This window comes from Echinops telfairi, unplaced genomic scaffold (assembly GCF_000313985.2).
Source record: "Echinops telfairi isolate 266 unplaced genomic scaffold, ASM31398v2 ScPeMD7_70;HRSCAF=299, whole genome shotgun sequence".
Lineage (NCBI taxonomy): Eukaryota > Metazoa > Chordata > Mammalia > Afrosoricida > Tenrecidae > Echinops > Echinops telfairi.
Window position 1 is genome coordinate 43,117,295 of NW_022103968.1, and position 17,498 is coordinate 43,134,792.

The 17,498-nt window shown below is 40.7% G+C and overlaps 1 protein-coding gene across 2 annotated transcripts in view; it reads left to right on the plus strand.

Annotated features, from left to right (window-relative positions):
* The window catches only part of PRKG1 (protein kinase cGMP-dependent 1), a 1,384,334-nt gene extending 1,371,728 nt beyond the window's left edge, over nt 1-12,606 (plus strand). For both annotated transcript variants that reach the window (XM_004701092.2, XM_004701091.2), the window contains exons 14-18: nt 543-706; nt 3,443-3,565; nt 3,642-3,704; nt 5,396-5,462; nt 8,132-12,606. In XM_004701092.2, coding sequence (XP_004701149.1) covers nt 543-706; nt 3,443-3,565; nt 3,642-3,704; nt 5,396-5,462; nt 8,132-8,230 — 516 coding nt within the window. In that variant the 3' untranslated portion in view covers nt 8,231-12,606. The remainder of the gene's footprint in view (nt 1-542; nt 707-3,442; nt 3,566-3,641; nt 3,705-5,395; nt 5,463-8,131) is intronic.
* Nucleotides 12,607-17,498: the final 4,892 nt, after the last annotated feature.

A 17,498-nucleotide genomic window follows, 5' to 3' on the forward strand; every position in this document is an offset into this window, starting at 1 on the left:
CTTCAACAATCGACTGAATCTTCAAATATTTAATATTAATCAAATGCTAACTGCATTCAGTCCACAGAAATGTTGTATGAGGGAGCTTCAAAAAGGTTGTGGAAAATGAAAGAGAAAGATAATAGAATTTCTCAATCGTGTTTTGAAATCCTCTTGTATACTCTAAGAAAGATATTAAGAAGGTCCACCTGATCATTAAAACATTTTAATGAGAGGCGATTCTAAAATCGGGTGGTGTGTGCCCCCCCTCTGTGGGCCTGAGAGCAGGAAAGATGCTAAGTCTTCCGGCAAGAGAGGGTTGATGTCTGTTTAATGCACGCAGTTCATCTCACCCGCAGCGTGCGGCTTTCCACAGGACACTGAGCTTGATCAGAGGCGCTTTGTCTGATTGCAACGGAGATGATGCCTTTTAGAAGATTACACTATAATAGCTTATATCATCTTTGTAAAAAAGCATCGTCGGTGTATTCCAGCAACGTAGCTTATGGCTTTAAGCTTAATGCTGAGTGACTTGATGCATTTTGTTTTTCTTTCTTTCTAAGGTTGATTTTGGCTTTGCAAAGAAAATAGGATTTGGAAAGAAGACATGGACTTTTTGTGGAACTCCAGAGTATGTCGCCCCCGAGATCATCCTGAACAAAGGTCATGACATTTCAGCTGACTATTGGTCCCTGGGAATCCTCATGTATGAACTTCTGACTGGCAGGTACGGGCATTGATAGGGAACTGTCGATAGCAGTAGACCAGCAAACAACTCTTGCCATTTTCAGTTTGAACACACCATTTTAAAGTGCATTTCACCACATCTCAGTACCTACTTTGTTTGTTTTCTCGGAAAACAACTAGCAATTCATAAAATGAAGGCTCAAATGGACCAGGTTAAGGCAATCCATTCATTATCAACTTTGGTTATCATTGTTGATAATTCTTTTTATATTTATTTATAAAATATATGTGTATCAAGATATGACATATTTGATCCTAGCCATTTATCAAGAAATGAAAGAGACCACACAAGGGCCTCCACTTCAATTAGAAGACATTTCTGCATCCGGTTCATTCACTGCCCTTAGCCTGTCTCAATTTGAATGGCCTATCTGGTGGTTAGCGACCCGATGCTTATTCCACAGCCCCGCCATAAAGACGGCAACCTAGAACATTCTGTGGGACAGTTCTGCTCTGTCACCTGAGGTGGCTAGGAGTCAAAGTCAGTTTGATGGTACCTAAAGAATTGACTTGAGGGAAGTGAGCGTTTTTGTTTGTTTTTTTTAGTGGAAGTGGTATTGTTATTTTTTTAATTTTAAAAAAACTTGAGGGCACATCAAACTCACCTATCACAGATTTAAGGAACAGACGTTCTCCCTTTGACTGAAGGCTGAACTGCCCTAGTGAGAGAGGAAACAGATGGCTGCTATCCCTTGGCTATGGAATTGGCGGTCGTTAGACTCCTTGCTTTGAGGCTGTCCACTGCATAGGGGTCTGGGACAACCTTATATTTCCTATTTAATGCCCTCGTTGCTTTCTTGTGATATTTATTAATCTTGTCAGCATGGCTCTGCCTTTGTTAATGAGTGATATTGGAAAATTTGCACTATCAGCTCCCATTGTTTATGTAAATAGTATCCATTCATTTAAGAATTTGATCTGTATAAGTCAACAATTCATATATTGTGGTCGGAAGTCAGCCTACACTTGTATGAATTTCCCTTTCTCAACAATATTTCCAATTCGATACCATGACTAAATTAATGACACTATCAATATAATTACCTTATGCCCCAGGAGGATGATTTATAATGTTCTCTATTGTAAAACAATAATAATATCTCTAAAATGAACCAGACATATATAAATGATAGAGATACCTGAATGGATTTGGAATCACACTTATTTCTAGCCCCAATCTGAAAACAATTAGTTCTTATGACATGGCCTTGCTGGATGCTCACCCTCTTAAAGAGATCACTGACAATATGGGGACTATAGGAAAACGTGGTGAAGAAGCCAGTTGGTGTCTGGTTATCCAAAGGAATAGTGCCTGGCAGCTTAAAGACTTGTCTTCAAACAAAGAACCTTCTCAGTGAGGCATCAATGAAGTCCACATGGAAGAGGCCAGGCTGTGTGACCCAAGTGTTGTAAAACATGGGGTGGCGCCGTGAATATCCCAGGTAACATCAATAACACTCAGAAGTGCAACCGTGCTTGGTTTTTCTGAGGCTACATCAGGGGATGAGGGTGTGGGCCATAAAATCGATGTCCTGAAGCCCATCCTAAGTATTTTAGACTCCAACCCAAGTATAGTTCAGTGAGTGGCTATGTGTCGGAAATGACTCGAGAACCTGAGTGGAAGGAAGGAAGGAGTGTCTTCAATGACCAAAGGCAATAAGAAAGCAGAAGGCTAGCCAGCAAAATTAAAGAGAATTGATGGGCACAACCGACAAACTTGACCCATTTCACGGTTTTGCTACGAAAGGCTTCCACACTGGTTAGCCATTAATCCAATCTTCTTCCACCTATCACTCCTAATATACTTCCCCAAATAGTAATTTCTGTCATTTGTGGCATTTCTTTTTTCCCCCAATCATTTTATTAGGGGCTCATACAACTCTTATCACAATCCATAAGTACATCACTTGTGAAAAACACATTTGTACATTCATTGCCCTCATCATTCTCAAAACATCTGCTTTCCACCTAAGCCCCTGGCATCAGCTCCTCATTTTTACCCCTCCCTCCACACTCCTCCCTTTCTCATGAGCCCTTGACAATTTAGAAATTATTATTTTGTCATATCCTGCACTGTCCGACATCTCCCTTCACCCACTTTTCTGTTGTCCGTCCCCCAGGGAGAAGGCCACATGTAGATCCTTGCAGTCAGCTCCCCCTCTCCAACCCACCCTCCCTCCACCCTCCCAGTATCTCGCCACTCACACCACTGGTCCTGAATGGATCATCTGCCCTGGATTCCCTGTGCCTCCAGCTCCTATCTGTACCAATGTACATCCTCTGGTCTAGCCAGATTTGTAAGGTAGAATTGGCATCATGGTATTTGGGGGAGGAGTAGGGAGAAGAAGCATTTAGGAACTAGAGGAAAGTTGTATGTTTCATCATTGCTACATCGCACCCTGACTGGCTCATCTCCTCCCCGAGACCCTTCTGTAAGGGGATGTCCAGTGGCCTACAAATGGGCTTTGAGTCTCCACTCCTCACTCCCCTCCTCATTCACAATGATATGATTTTTTGTTCTGATGATGCCTGATACTTGATCCCTTCGACCCCCTCATGATCACACAGGCTGGTGTGCTTCTTCCATGTAGGCTTTGTTGCTTCTGAGCTAGATGGCCACTTGTTTACCTTCAAGCCTTTTTGTGGCATTTCTAATGATGATTTTTTCCTTAGGAAATAGAAATAAAACCTCTTGTCCTGTTTCTGATTCTTGCAGCCCACCTTTCTCAGGCCCAGATCCTATGAAAACCTATAACATCATATTGAGGGGGATTGATATGATAGAATTTCCAAAGAAGATTGCCAAAAATGCTGCTAACTTAATTAAAAAACTATGCAGGTAAGCATTTCCACCACATCACATTCGAAAAGATCATAAACAGAAGGTTCCTTACCAATTATTGTTTTATTTACAGGGACAATCCATCAGAAAGATTAGGGAACTTGAAAAATGGCGTGAAAGACATTCAAAAGCACAAGTAAGTGTTCTGCCCTTTGAAGTTCAGGTTTGGGAGCGTTCACCAGAGCTGGAAATGGCAAGCATTTCCCCAGCCTGTCGTTTGAGAAGCCTAAGTTGTGATGCTAGAACTGATGCCATCCATTGTCTGTTGGTGCCCGAGAGTCCACTGTACTTTGTAAAGAGTCCATGTGACAAAGTAAAACTGCTCTATCTGGGTTTGGTGTGGTGGCCTAGTTGTTAAGTGTTGGGCAGCTAATTACAAGGTCAGCAGTTTGAAACCACCAGTCAGTCCACTGGAGGGGCTTTCTGCTCCGGCAAACAGTTGCAGTCCCAGAAACTCACAGGGCTCATTCCACCCTGCCCGGTAGGGTCACCATGAATCTACATTGACGCACAGGCAGTAAAGTTGGTTTTTTGCTTGTTTTTTGTTTGTTTGTTTGTTTTAATGGAAGCAAATCTCCAGCTCTTTTTTCCTATGGATTGATTGGGTCAATAGATTCCAAGAAGCTAACCTTTGGGTTAGCACCTAATACTTGGGCCACTGGAAACATCCTCAGCGCTTGGAGGCCAATCAGCCGTTTTAAAAAGGGCTTTCCTAGTTTCATCTTTGGAACCTGACCCTGCAAGGCACGGAATTCACGAAATTCAACTCTTCTCAATTCACACCAAGTAACATTGTTTCTTCTCGAGTTGCGGTGGCAGTTCACAAGAACAACAGCAGAAGGAGGACATGTGTCTGCCTGTCTTTTTTCTGGAATCCTATGCTGACCAAAATATTTAAAACAAACAAAAACAAACCCTTCCACCTTATTATGCCATGCTTCCTAAACTAAAGTCCAAACAACTTCCAGCCATTTCCTAGTTTAGATAATATAATGAAAATTAAAATACATTTTAAAACAATAGTAGCACTTTCAGTATTAGACCTTATATATATTGACTGAGTTTTCCAAAGCTAAGCCAAGTTCAAATTCCTTTTTCTCTATTCACCCCTCTGTGCAACGCTCACAGCACATACACATTTCCATCAAAGGGACCTATTTACTGTAATAACCATGAATATCCAAAAGGTTGAAAGTCCTACTAAGAATGTAGTATGAGCACTTGCCAGCCCTTCAGATTAAAACACAGCAATAAGTCATAGTAGCATATGCTTTTATTTTCAATGAAAAGTTATGTACCATATATCTTCATTTACTTACAAAAAGGAGAAAGATTGGAAATTTGATAAGATATGTAAACACCAATAGAAATGGGAGACAATTATTTCTCTGACTTTGTAGTAAAGACGGGACAGTAATTTTCTCTCATGCCTGATTCTACCTCCTTAAATAACAGGGGCAAAAACATTTATAGCATTTACTAAATCATAATGGTAGTATAAGAACAGGGTCATGCAGGTACTTGACTAGAATTACTAGAATAAAAGAGAATTCTTCCTAATTGATATTATAAATTTTGACAGACTTTTGGAAAAAGACACATCATCCTATAAGTTAATTGGAAAAATCTGTAATTAAATGGAAATTCTTTTTGTTGTATTGAAAATGTTTGTTAACTGGTTTCCATCATTCACTTGCCTTTATGTGTTGCAGTGAGAAGGTTTTAGCTAAGGTGCAATGTCTCTCACTGTCTTCGTGTTTTAATCTTTTTTTTGTGTGTGTGTGTTTTAATCTTTGCTCTTGTGTTTCTTTTCATTCCTTTTCCTAGATGGTTTGAGGGCTTTAATTGGGAAGGCTTACGAAAAGGCACATTGACACCTCCCATAATACCAAGTGTAAGTAAACCTTCCAGTTTATAATTGAATGGCACACTTTATTGGCCTGGCTCTGTTGTCAGAGACAATGTTATTTTAAAGCTTATGCTATGATCAGATGAAATGAACTAGAGACAGGCAACATTCAAACAGTGGTATATGCTGAAATCTAAGTTTGAAAATAGATAAACGAGGAACAAGTTACTCTATATACATTTTACCTTTCACTTTGGTGATTATTCATTTTAATTACTTACTTTTCCATTATCTTTTCATTCCATTTTCCCATGACATGTTTGAAAATCTCCTTGTAGTTTAAAAAAAAAAGCCATTAAACAATGATTTTGGCTACTATCCAACTATTTTGTGTGTTAATGATGTACATTTGGTGGTATTGGATGCTGAGAGGTAAAGTGAGAAAAATGCTGACTGTTCAGATAATATGTCAACTAGGCTGATAAGTAATGATTTAATTTGACAATTGTGTAATGATGTAGCTATTCTCCACTTTGTGATCTGATATGATCATAGTCCATTTTCACATAATGTGAATTTTTCCACATCAACCTTATCTTTGGAACCTAATCCTATCATTAGGTGAGGAATGCAGGTTATATAAAAGGTTAAACATACAAATGTAGGTGGAAGACGTGTTTTCAGTAACCAGTTTCAACAGTTATCAACTCCTGGAAAACAGTACCTCATTGACAGACCTCTAAGCCAGTTTGAGCCAGTCCAGCCATGGCAAACTTAGGGAAATCATCACAGAGCCAAATGTGTAAGATGTGGGTGTACCAAATCCACAACCAGAATAAGAAACATTGCTGGTTGAAGTCCTAGAATAGGAGACTGGGAAGGAGTGTACCGACCCCTTTCCGGAACCTGCTGCAGGCTGCGGGGTCGGTGCCGGACGACGGAGAGCACCTTCAAGCAGCACAGTGTATGGCCAGTGTTGAGCCAGCATTTCTTTATTTTGACTCGTCAAGAGATTTGGTTGCTATGTGATGCACAGGCAGCCTTTATTTTCTAGGATCTGTATTAAGTTTCTAACAGGGTGCTGATCAATAATTAATCTATTTCCTGTTATTATAATACACCCACATTTTACAAATTCATCTTCATCCTTGTTCAGCTTCATCAGACGTAGCTGAACAGGGAAACAGCAGGTTCAAACCCTTCTCACCGTCCCTCCTCTCTGCCCTGGGCTCTGTTTCATTCCTTCCTCGGTCCCTAAAAGGAAATGACTCTCTTTCCTTAACTCTCTTTCCCCGATACGTCAGGGTTCATGTTACATAGCCAATCCATTCAGTGCCTGCACGGCATTAGCTTGAATATCTGCAATATCTCAATGATATTGTCCAGCATTCTAATTAAGGAGGAAAGGAGGCCTCTTCCGTCCTGGGTCTTTCATTTTATTCTGCCTCTTTCTACGAGGGACTCGAGTCTGCTCTTCAGACAGAAACATCCTCCAGCTTCTAAGATTTATTTCCTGGCTAATGTTTACATTCATTCACACACAAAACATCAGTGGACTTCCCCTATTTCACATTACAGATGTTTCTTGCACTTGCATAATTTTTATTTCAGAATAAAAGTAAGAAATGGGGAGGGATAAATATTTCAGTCTTTTTGCGTTAGTAATATTCAACGGCATTTTCCCTGAAGTAAATGTTTCTGAGTATCATCAGATTTGACAACTAAATTATGCTGCTTCGTTACTTTTATGGCTACTGTACAAAAGATTTTACTTTTGCCACTAAATTTCCAGAACACTGATATAACTTTATAATTGGCTTGTATGATACTTAGAAAAAGATAGGTTTTAATGCGGCCTAAAAGACCGGAAAGAATCAAATCCCTGTCTGTTTCAGAGCCTCACATAATGCCACACCTACTCCGCTCAGACATGGAACTGTGGTAGCGCTGTGCGTTCAGTGCTGGCTGCTAACCTCAGAAGAGTGGCTCAAAACCACCAAGTCCTCCTTGGGAGAAAGAAAAAAGGCTCTTTCTTATAAATTTACAGCCTCAGAAACCCTATGTCAGAGTCAACTCAGGGTCAGTAGATTGGTTTTCTCTTAGCAGCTATATCGGCCTTTCTTGTTTATTCCGAAGCATTGAGCGCTCTCCCACCTCAAAGTGTAGTGCAACCTCTTTCTTGAACTCAAGAATTCTTGGGCTTAAAATAATGCTTTCTTAAAGATACCTCGATCACTCTAATATAGTCTCATGACACCTTGTGTTTTTATTTCATAGCACCAATTTTTTAATTATTTTATAATTATATATTGATTTTTGTGACTTTCTTTCAGTCACACAAATTATTCCTTACTTAGAATAAACTCCAATCCACAAGGACAAAGGCCAGGTCTCTTTTTAGTCACCATTGTTTGTCCTGACACAAAGTCTCATTCCTGTTACGTAGAAGACTGACACACAAAAAGGAGTCACTGAATGGAAATTGAGTAAAGATATATATCTCCACTCTATGGAAGAGAAACGGAGCTTTCTGTTCCCGTGAGGGTTACAATCTCCCAAACTCACAGAGGCAGTTCTAGCCTGACTTACAGGGTCGCTCTGAGTCAGCATCGACTTGGTGTCAGGGAGGCTTTCTTGAGGGGGCCGTATAGGTTTGTATTCTAATGAGAAACCAGACGCAAAACAGCCTGGTAATCGTGCTCTTTTGCTCGCAGGTTGCATCACCAACAGACACAAGCAATTTTGACAGTTTCCCTGAGGACAGTGACGAACCACCGCCTGATGACAACTCAGGATGGGATATAGACTTCTAACATATTTCTCTTACCTGCTTCTGCCTTGCTGAAGACAGCTTTATCTGAGACACAGCTGCCAGCATACCTGAGGGAAAGGGAGAAGATTTGCGCTCGGGGTCACCGTGATGCCTTTGATCGATGCTGCTCCAGTAACTCCAGTGGCATTAGGACTTCTTGCTTAGATGACTATAGCGCTCTTTACTCGTTTTCTGTTCGAATCTAAAATAGCAGTTGACATGGTGGTCCTGAAGCAAAGCCTTTCACCAGTAGAGATGTTTTCTATCGTTGCATTGATCTTGCTTTGCTCTGATTATAGACTGTAAGAAACACTTCAATCCAGTAAGAGTCGGTACCTGGCTAGAGTGATCCATCAGTTCAAAAAATCACATATGGGATAGGATAGGTTACTGTGGTACAGAAACTGGGCTCTCCCCTTTCTTCCACTGAGTGTTGTGGGGCATCCGACTGCTAGCCAGTGTGTACATCATGCAGAAGAGGACCACACATCTGTTGGTCGTAGAGCTTCACCATTTTTATTTCCTAGTCGTGCTGATGACGAGACTGAATGTTACCCTTCCAACAGATTTTAAAAATTGATACGAAAAAGCACAATTGCTATGGATTCTGCTGAGAACTCTTACAGCAGGGATGGCTGCGTTTCCACAGAGGGTTGAAAACCATGCATGACACTCGTTTGTTTCTTTTTGACAAATTGGCATGATCGAGTGGCACACAAAGGAATTAATAAAACCATTTCATGTTCTTTAAAATATTGTGCTTAAAGATGGTCCTGGAAATAAATGACTAGCAGCCAATTGGTTTTATTTGTTACCTAACATACCCTCAAACTGAGGTTTAAAGTACTCCCTTTTATAAAAGTAATCCCTTGGTGGTGGGGTGGGGTGGGACAGAATTAAGACCCATCCAAAAATAAACGTTCAAATAAACAACATAGGTGCTATGTATATCTTTCATCTGTAAATGTCAGTGTCTGAACAGACAACACAAAACTAACCATTTCATGTCTAGCCAGAGACGCAATCATTTTCACTAAATTTGTTAAAACAAATTCCTGTCAGATTCTACTTATACAGTGTAGCCTAGGGTGGAGGGAGGAAGGTGGATGAAAACCTGATTGAACTAGCTTCTTGTCTTGGGCATGAACCAAACATAAAATCAAAGAAAGAAAGCGCAAAGTTCAAGTAATTCAGATTTTCCAGGTGAGAAGTCTTCCTGAGGCAAGGTCAGGGAGTAGACAAGAACTTGGCCGGGTGCTGATCACCTTTGTGTGAGTGAGCCAATATTAGTGCATGTGCATGTGCAAGGAAGAAATGAGTATGGGGAAAATCGGGCAGGTGATCTCTTTAAAAATTGTTTTTTATTGAACATGGAGAGTAACATCACAATTTTGAACTTTTATACCAGTCTGAAAAGACTAGGCTTGGAAATACCCCAACAATTTGCTATTTCACATGCGGAAAAGAATGAACAATTTAAACGGAATCATTTTTGGGCAGGGAGGTTGACTATTAGCTGTCACAAGGAGCAGGGCCATTGCAAAGTTTTCCTTGACAAATAGCATCCTAGCTTTCTAGACAAGAACATAGCCTTATAAGCTGTCATCCTCATTTGGAACTGTGCATGAATTTGGTGTAATGAATAGAGGTGTGCTCTTTCACGTTGAAGAGTTGAAACCCAATCAAATGTTGACCTTGCAGGAGCGTGGGGGAGTCAAAATAGAGCCTGGCAGCATAGCGAGAAGGTGCACACGATCAAGTTCTTCATCTGCGCTACTCAAGACCACTGTAGGATGTCATGTACTATCAACACATCACACTGAACACACGCACAGTATATGATTACTAAAGGCAAAAACTACACTAAGACTATATCGTTAGAATAAAGTTAAATTAATATCTTTGATTCTAAGATATCACTGCTAGTCTAGTATAATTGTTTCCCACTTAAGCAATCTCTCCAAAGTGGTCTATTTCCCCAGGATAATAATTTTCTTTTACAGATTTCAGAATCGACAATGAACTATATCAATTGAAAATCTAAATTTGAATGCTATTTCAGAGGCTTTCTAATCCTTCTAAATCGGGCTTTAACAAAATATGTTCCCAACGTGATAGTCAAGGTTAATTTTTTTTTTCTTTTGTAAATTAAAAATAGTGTGGTTTTTGGCATTAGAGGTTTACCTGATCTTAATTTCAGAAAATCAACTCCTGCAGCCTTTCGGATAGCCCAAACGTCCCCCGAGAGTAGCCCTCACGGTGGGCTTTGGAACTATAGTTCAAGTGTAAGACAAGCAGGATATTCAAGCTCTCTTGAGAAGGAAGAAGTGGCATTCAGCACAATGTAACTGTGTATTGTTTCTCCCATTTGTTACTGCATCTCTGTTCACCTGACACGCGGCATAGCATGAGACAGCTAAAGCAATCACCCAAAATAAAGGTGAACTACATCTTCCAAGAATTACTAACAGAAAACAGTCATCTAATTTTCAACATTGAATTTTAAGGATTTAAATCTTGTCTTAATGAAAACACTAGGGCTATAAATCATGATCAGCTCATAAAATGCATCTCACTTTATTTCTGAAAACTCCATATTCCTTCCATGTTAAGACACAAAAGGAAATCGGTGACTTAAAAGAGTGTTAACCTGCGTGGTGTGTTAACTGACTTTCTTGTTGATGCCTGACTATGAACAATGTGGGCTTTCTGTGTGTCTTGACTCACAGGAACACTGACAACTGCCAAGGAAAGGAACGTCCTAATATTTGCGATGGATTGGTTACATTAGGAAAAAATTCCGGAAAATTTCTATAAACGAGTTTATGTTAAGAACTTCTTTCTTCTTAAGATATAAATCAGGTCAATGTGGCATTTTGACAAATTTATTTTCATTATTCTTTACATGTGGTAATTTTTTACATAAAAGTATTGAATATGTATGTGAATTACACATGTCTAATAATACATAAACTCAACTATTGGATTCTTATTTCATTTCTAAATGACTGAACTGATGATGGACTTAAGTTTTAATAAGTCAGCTACAGTATTGAGAACAAGGACAGGAGAGTTGATTTCTGACTGTAGAGGTGACCTGTGCATTATCCATAACAACGTTTTCTTTCACAATAGGACCACAGACAACTATTTATGTAAATAGATATTTTTGTGTGATATTTTGTGGTACATATAACTTTTTTTTAGAGTTTCACAGCATTATTCTTTCATCTTATTTGTATTGGATAATGTTTTTAGGTCCAAGTAGACTTGAATTAATGTCATTATTGTCAGTATTATTGAAAATTATGTCAACTGTACTGTTACTCATCTGTCCCATAGTTTAGAACATGACCTGCTATCTGGCGTTGTTGCAAGTGCCTTAACTTCCTGGCATCCTATTAAAAAACAAATTTGGTGTTATGCTGCATGACAAAGACAAACACACCTCAAAATGTTGTCCTTTCTTAGCTTGCTGCGTTTTACAGTTCTTTCTGCTAACAATTTATAAGCCTTTATTATATAATACTGATGAATTAATTACAGAAATGATGAAGTTGTTCTCTTATTTCTGTTAAATGTACCAGAGCTGTGTATCTGTTAATGAGATACAGCATCATTTCTGTGAAATGTATAAATGTACGTGCAGGTCAAATTAATATATGACATACTATCAGTCTGTATACAGGTGTTCCTGTTTTGCTAAGCTGTGCAGATTCAGTGAAGAACAATAGTGCAGTCGAGTTCTAACATAGCTCATTTTGTAGATTCCATGGACAATGGTTCAACCCAAAAGGAAAATGGGAAAATGACTGCTAACTACACCTCGTTATGAAACCAATGATGAAAAAGTACCTTGGTGCACCACTCAACAAAACAGGATGCTTTCTCTGAGTTCTTGTATATGCAAATCATTTAGGAAGCAAGTTTTCAACAGAACTAGAAAGTCAAACATGGAAAGTGTGTTGTTACCCTCCTCTTAACCTGCCCATGCATTAAACGACAGAGCTCTGAGACACTGACACACATTGACTCAGAGATTTGGGCTTTCCAAGTAAAGAGACATTTCTTTAAGTATCATCTATCACATTTATTTCAGTGTATAATGTTTTAAAACTGGTCAGTTCTTTTGTATTCTTACAGCTGTGGTTGTTTGATTGTCCTCTGATAACTTGTCCTACTCGAAAGAGTCCTTTATTAGAAGCAACAACTGTCATCAAATGGTCATTGACCACTTGCACTCTTTTGATGTAGATTAAAACCTTTTTCATAAACGTAACCTGCTTTGATTTGCTCTGTATTTTTCCTGCAGCTGTAATTGCCGAGTGCCTGTTGTATACTTTATAGAGTTGAAATAAAAAAATAATTACTTTTGAACTTAGTGGCTGTTTAATTCCAGACAAGCTCACAAGAATAGAAGAATTTGGTAAACTATCCTAGAATTTAAATGCCATGTAAAAAACACTTTTAACCCAAGCATCTTTCATGAACTAATCTGTGGTCTAATATGAAATTAATCCAAGTCAGCTGAAAGAATTACATTTGTACAACCCTGGGACATGCAGTGTGAATAGGAAAGTTGTTGTAGAGACCAAATTCCCATAAAGCCAACCCAATAGCTGTAAAATCTATTCGCGCTCAGAGCAACCCTGTGTAATGTGGCTGTGGAGGCTGCAGTTCTTCACCAGAGCAGGAAGCTGCATCTTTTTCTCACAGAGTGATGATGGAGTCAGAGGACTGGCCGATGGTTTTCAGCCCAACACCTAAACCACTATCCCAACAAGACCACCTAAACCGCTATCCCTCCAAGACCACCTAAACCACGATACCACCAAGACCATCCACAGAACCCCAGGATTTAGCAATCCCTGGTGCACCAACATCGCCATCATTGCATTCCCCCTGTGGCGCTGCCCCGGACAACCTCTGAGATAGACAAACTATAAAGGGAAAGCCCGTAAGTAGTATTAACAGACTAGGAAGTAATTATTTAATATGGGAAGCAACCCCATACACCTTTGTCTAAATTTTCTTATTTGATCCCTCTGTTAAAGCCTCCTGTGCATAAAGAAAAATAGATTTGAAAAGGATTCTGATTGCAAAAACCCCAAATCTCTAATGCCTGGTCATCACGGTCTTCCTCTAGCCGTCTGTGCTGTATGGTAGCCATGATTGATTCACGGGTCACAGCTGAGTGCAGCATCAAGATGTTCTCAATGTGGTTGCCTTTGTTTTACGGACATTGTACTCTCAGTGACCGTGGGTGGAAAACCCCATTTTATGAAAACCCAAGATTCAGTCCAGTTAATGATTTCCAACCGAACAAACACGATCATGTTTAAGAAAGCTCTGTTAAGGTAATGTGACCAGATTTTAACATTGGTAAAGTGGGACACCATTGATAAAATGCATATCCTGGCGAAATAGCCACATGGCAGCCGAAAACCGTATACCCTAGCTTGTCGTGCATTCTTTCCAAAAATCGGGACTTTTTAAAAACACCTTGGGACATGGGAAAATTTGTGAAAAATCTGGACTGTCTTGCCAAAAGCGGGACGTCTAGTCACCTTATGTTAAGGGTCACTTGACTCTTGGGCAGATGGCCATGGAAGTAAGCCATTGCTCCATGCTGCCCCTGCACAAGAAATACAACATGGCCACAGTGTTCAATTCCATTTTAGGAAAAGCAGAGGACAGCAGCACAGAACTTCAAACTGGCAGAAATCCAAAGGTCACATAGGGTCTGACCATCACATCCTACAGTGTCCCTTGACCTCCCTGAGTGACATGGGCTGCCAGCTTCCATGAATTGGCATCGTGGATGAAAAAAAACAAAAACACAACCATGCTTTTCTAGCCACCACAGCCCCTGCCTGTGCAAAGAGGCAGGAATCCAAGACCAGCAAGGCACGACTCTCCAGGGCTCCCCTTAGAGGGGACCAGCACCGAGAACCATCAGCTGTGAGTCCCCTGCACAGTTTACGGAAGGTCTGTGCAGTGAAGCCCACTCACATGGCCATGCCTCCAGCTGCTTTCCTGCCCACACGACAATTCAGGCCTCTGCAGCCCACAGGACAGACTTCCCAGGGAGTCAGTTCCGATCCGTCTGCTTCCTCTTTCACTCTGGCATGAGGACCTGGGGATGCAGTGTGCTGAGAAGCAGGCATCTTTATTGGGGATTTCACGCAACCAACATACTACAAGGCAGACGGCTCCAAGGGGGTCCATCGGGAGTGCACTCGGACTTGCACCACACAGACAGCCTACTGACCATTTCTACCGGCGGCCCACGCATTGGAGTCTCTCCCCAGAGTGAACACTCGCTCGACTCCCTTGGGCCTTGCGTAAGTCTGGCCTGTGAAACCCACAGGCCAGACCTTCAGGTCTGTCTGCTTCTCCTTTTGGCTGGTTCTGGAGTCTTCAGAATGAGGCTGCTAGGTAGTAAGAAGCAGGAGGCATCTTTAGTGGAGGCTACCCCACAACCAACACACTACTGGGAGGACACTGATGGGAAGAAAGCTTTGAAACAGGACAGCCCTCCTCCACACAATTAGGGTCACCTGAAAGCCTGCTGGGAATTGCTACAGATGAGCCCTGCAGTAGAGTGAGGGTCAATTTGGACTCGCTGGTACTGTGGACTACTGGCTTCAGCTGCAATGTGTTAGAGAGTAAGAGGCACAGTTAACAATGCATCTTGGGGAATCACATAGCAACATGGTAGGTCTCTATGAGGATGTGACCAGCCATTGCAAACTACTACAAAAGGATTAATGAGTCTGCTCACATAGTCAGTACTCTACTTACCTCCCTGGGGATAAACCTAGGTCCCAGGTCCATCTGTTTCACCTTTCAATCAATGTTGAGTACTGCTGACCAACGCTGCTGTGTGTTAGGAAGCTGTTGAGATCTTGTGTGGAGGCCACACTTTGGGCAACCAGGTATATGCTGGACTGATGTGAGCCTCTATAGAAGGTTCCCAACAAGAGAGCCCAGAGGTGCATCCCTTCAATGGCCCCGCCCCTGTTAGCATCACTGGCCATTGGATCTCTTAAATAGCAAGGCAGGTCAATTTAATAGAACAATGTGTTCTTGCAATGAGTAAGTGCTTGAGTGGAGGCCCAATGTCATCTGCTGAAGAAAAATGTGAACATAAGCAAAGGTGGTGAAGAAAGCTGATGGTGCCCTGCTACCATAAGATATAGCTATGTCTGGGGTCTTAAAGGCTTGAACACAAACAAACGGCCATCTAGCTGAGAAGAATCAAAGCCCATATGGAAGAAGCACACCAGCCTGTCTGACCACGAGGTGTAGAAGGGATCAGTTATCAGACATCAAATAACTGAAAATCTTATCAGTGGGTGCCCGCTATACTGACACAGTCACTGAAGACAAACATGTGCATAAGCAAATGTGGTAAAGATAGCTAATGGTGCCCGGCTATAAAAAGATATAGCATCTGGGGTCTTAAAGGCTTGAAGATAAACAAGCGGCCATCCAGCTGAGAAGCATCAAAGCCCATATGGAAGAAGCACACCAGACTGTCTGACCATGAGGTGCAGAAGGGACAAGTTATCAGACATCAACGAACTAAAAATCAGATCAGTGGGTGCCCACCTTCATGATACGATCAATGAAGAAAAACATGTGCATAAGCAAAGGTGGTGAAGAAAGCTGATGGTGCCAGGCTATCAAAAGATATAGCATCTGGAGTCTTAAAAGCTTGAAAATAAACAACTGGCCAACTAGCTCAGAAGCAACAAATCCCACATGGAAGAAGCACACCAGTGACCACGAGTTGTCGAAGGGATCAGGTATCAAGCATCAAAGAACAAAAAATCATATAATTGTGAAGGTGGGTGAGTGCAGAGTGGAGACTCAAAGTCCATCAGTAGGCAACTGAACACCCCCTTAGTGAAGGGCTGTGGGGAGGAGATGAGCCAATCAGGGTGCAGGCTAGCAATGATGAAACATATAACTTTCCTCTAGTTCTTAAATGCTTCCTCCCCCCATTATCATGATTCCAATTCTATCTTGCAAATCTGGCTAGACCAGAGGATGTACATTGGTACAGATAGCAACTGGAAACACAGGAATCCAGGATAGATGACCCCTTCAGGACCAATGGTGAGGGGCGGCGATGCCTGGAGGTTGAAGGGAATGTGGGGTAGAAGGGGGGAACCAATTACAAGAATCTAAGTATAGCCTCCTCCCTGGGGGATGGACAGCAGAGAAGAGGCGGACGGAGACGTTGGACAGAATAACTTATGACAAAACTATGAGGGGGGAAATGAGCAACTGATATTAAGGGCTAAAGCAGAAGGCAAATGTTTTGAGAATGATGAGGGCAACAAATGTACATATGTGCTTGACACAATGGATGGATGTATGGATTATATGAATTTTACAAGCCACCAATAAAATAATTTTTAAAAAATAAATAAATAACAAGGCAGGTCTTCCAGAGATCCTTCTGGTGAATTCTCTTTGACCATAGTTTAGGAGGGCTAAGAATAGCCTTATTATCAGACAGAGAACATTGTAAAGTTGATTATGGCATGAGTAGTTAGGTTAAAATGTAACACCTTGGCATTTCATCTCCGTTTGACCCATTTTAAAGGTATTTCCATTTTTAATATTTTCTGCTTTCTTTTCGACTGAGGTTTTTTTCTAGACATCTATGTTTTTCTAGACATTGTTACTTGTTTGTTTGCTTGTTTCCTGTTTGTGTTTTGTATTAATTTTCTTTATATGAAATCCAGGATAGGTCGATCTATAGATGCAATTGGATTTATAATTGCCTAGGGACATGACAGTCATTCTGAAAAAAGGGTTCTTAAAAAACTGAAAATAGAACCATGATTATTGTTATTGTCCAGTGCCAACGAGTTAGTTCCAACTTACACTGATGTCACGTGTAACACATGGAACTGGCCTGTCCCGATTCATCCTCACAGCCATTCGTATGATTGAGCCCATTGACACAATCACTTCTTGTTTGTTTCTCCTGATAATATATTCAAATTAAGTGATGCACCAGCTCTTCATCCTAATTTCTAAGGGGCATTCTTGCTGTATTTCCTCTAACACAGATTTGTTCATTCTTTGAACAGTCCAATATTCAAGATCTATTTTTCTTCAGTTTTCCTTTTCCATTGTCCAGCTACCACATGAATAAGAGGCTATTGAAAATATGACTTCGGTTAGGTACGGCTTATTTCTTAAAGTGAGATCATTCATTTATTCTCATTTTCTGATTTTAAATCATGTAG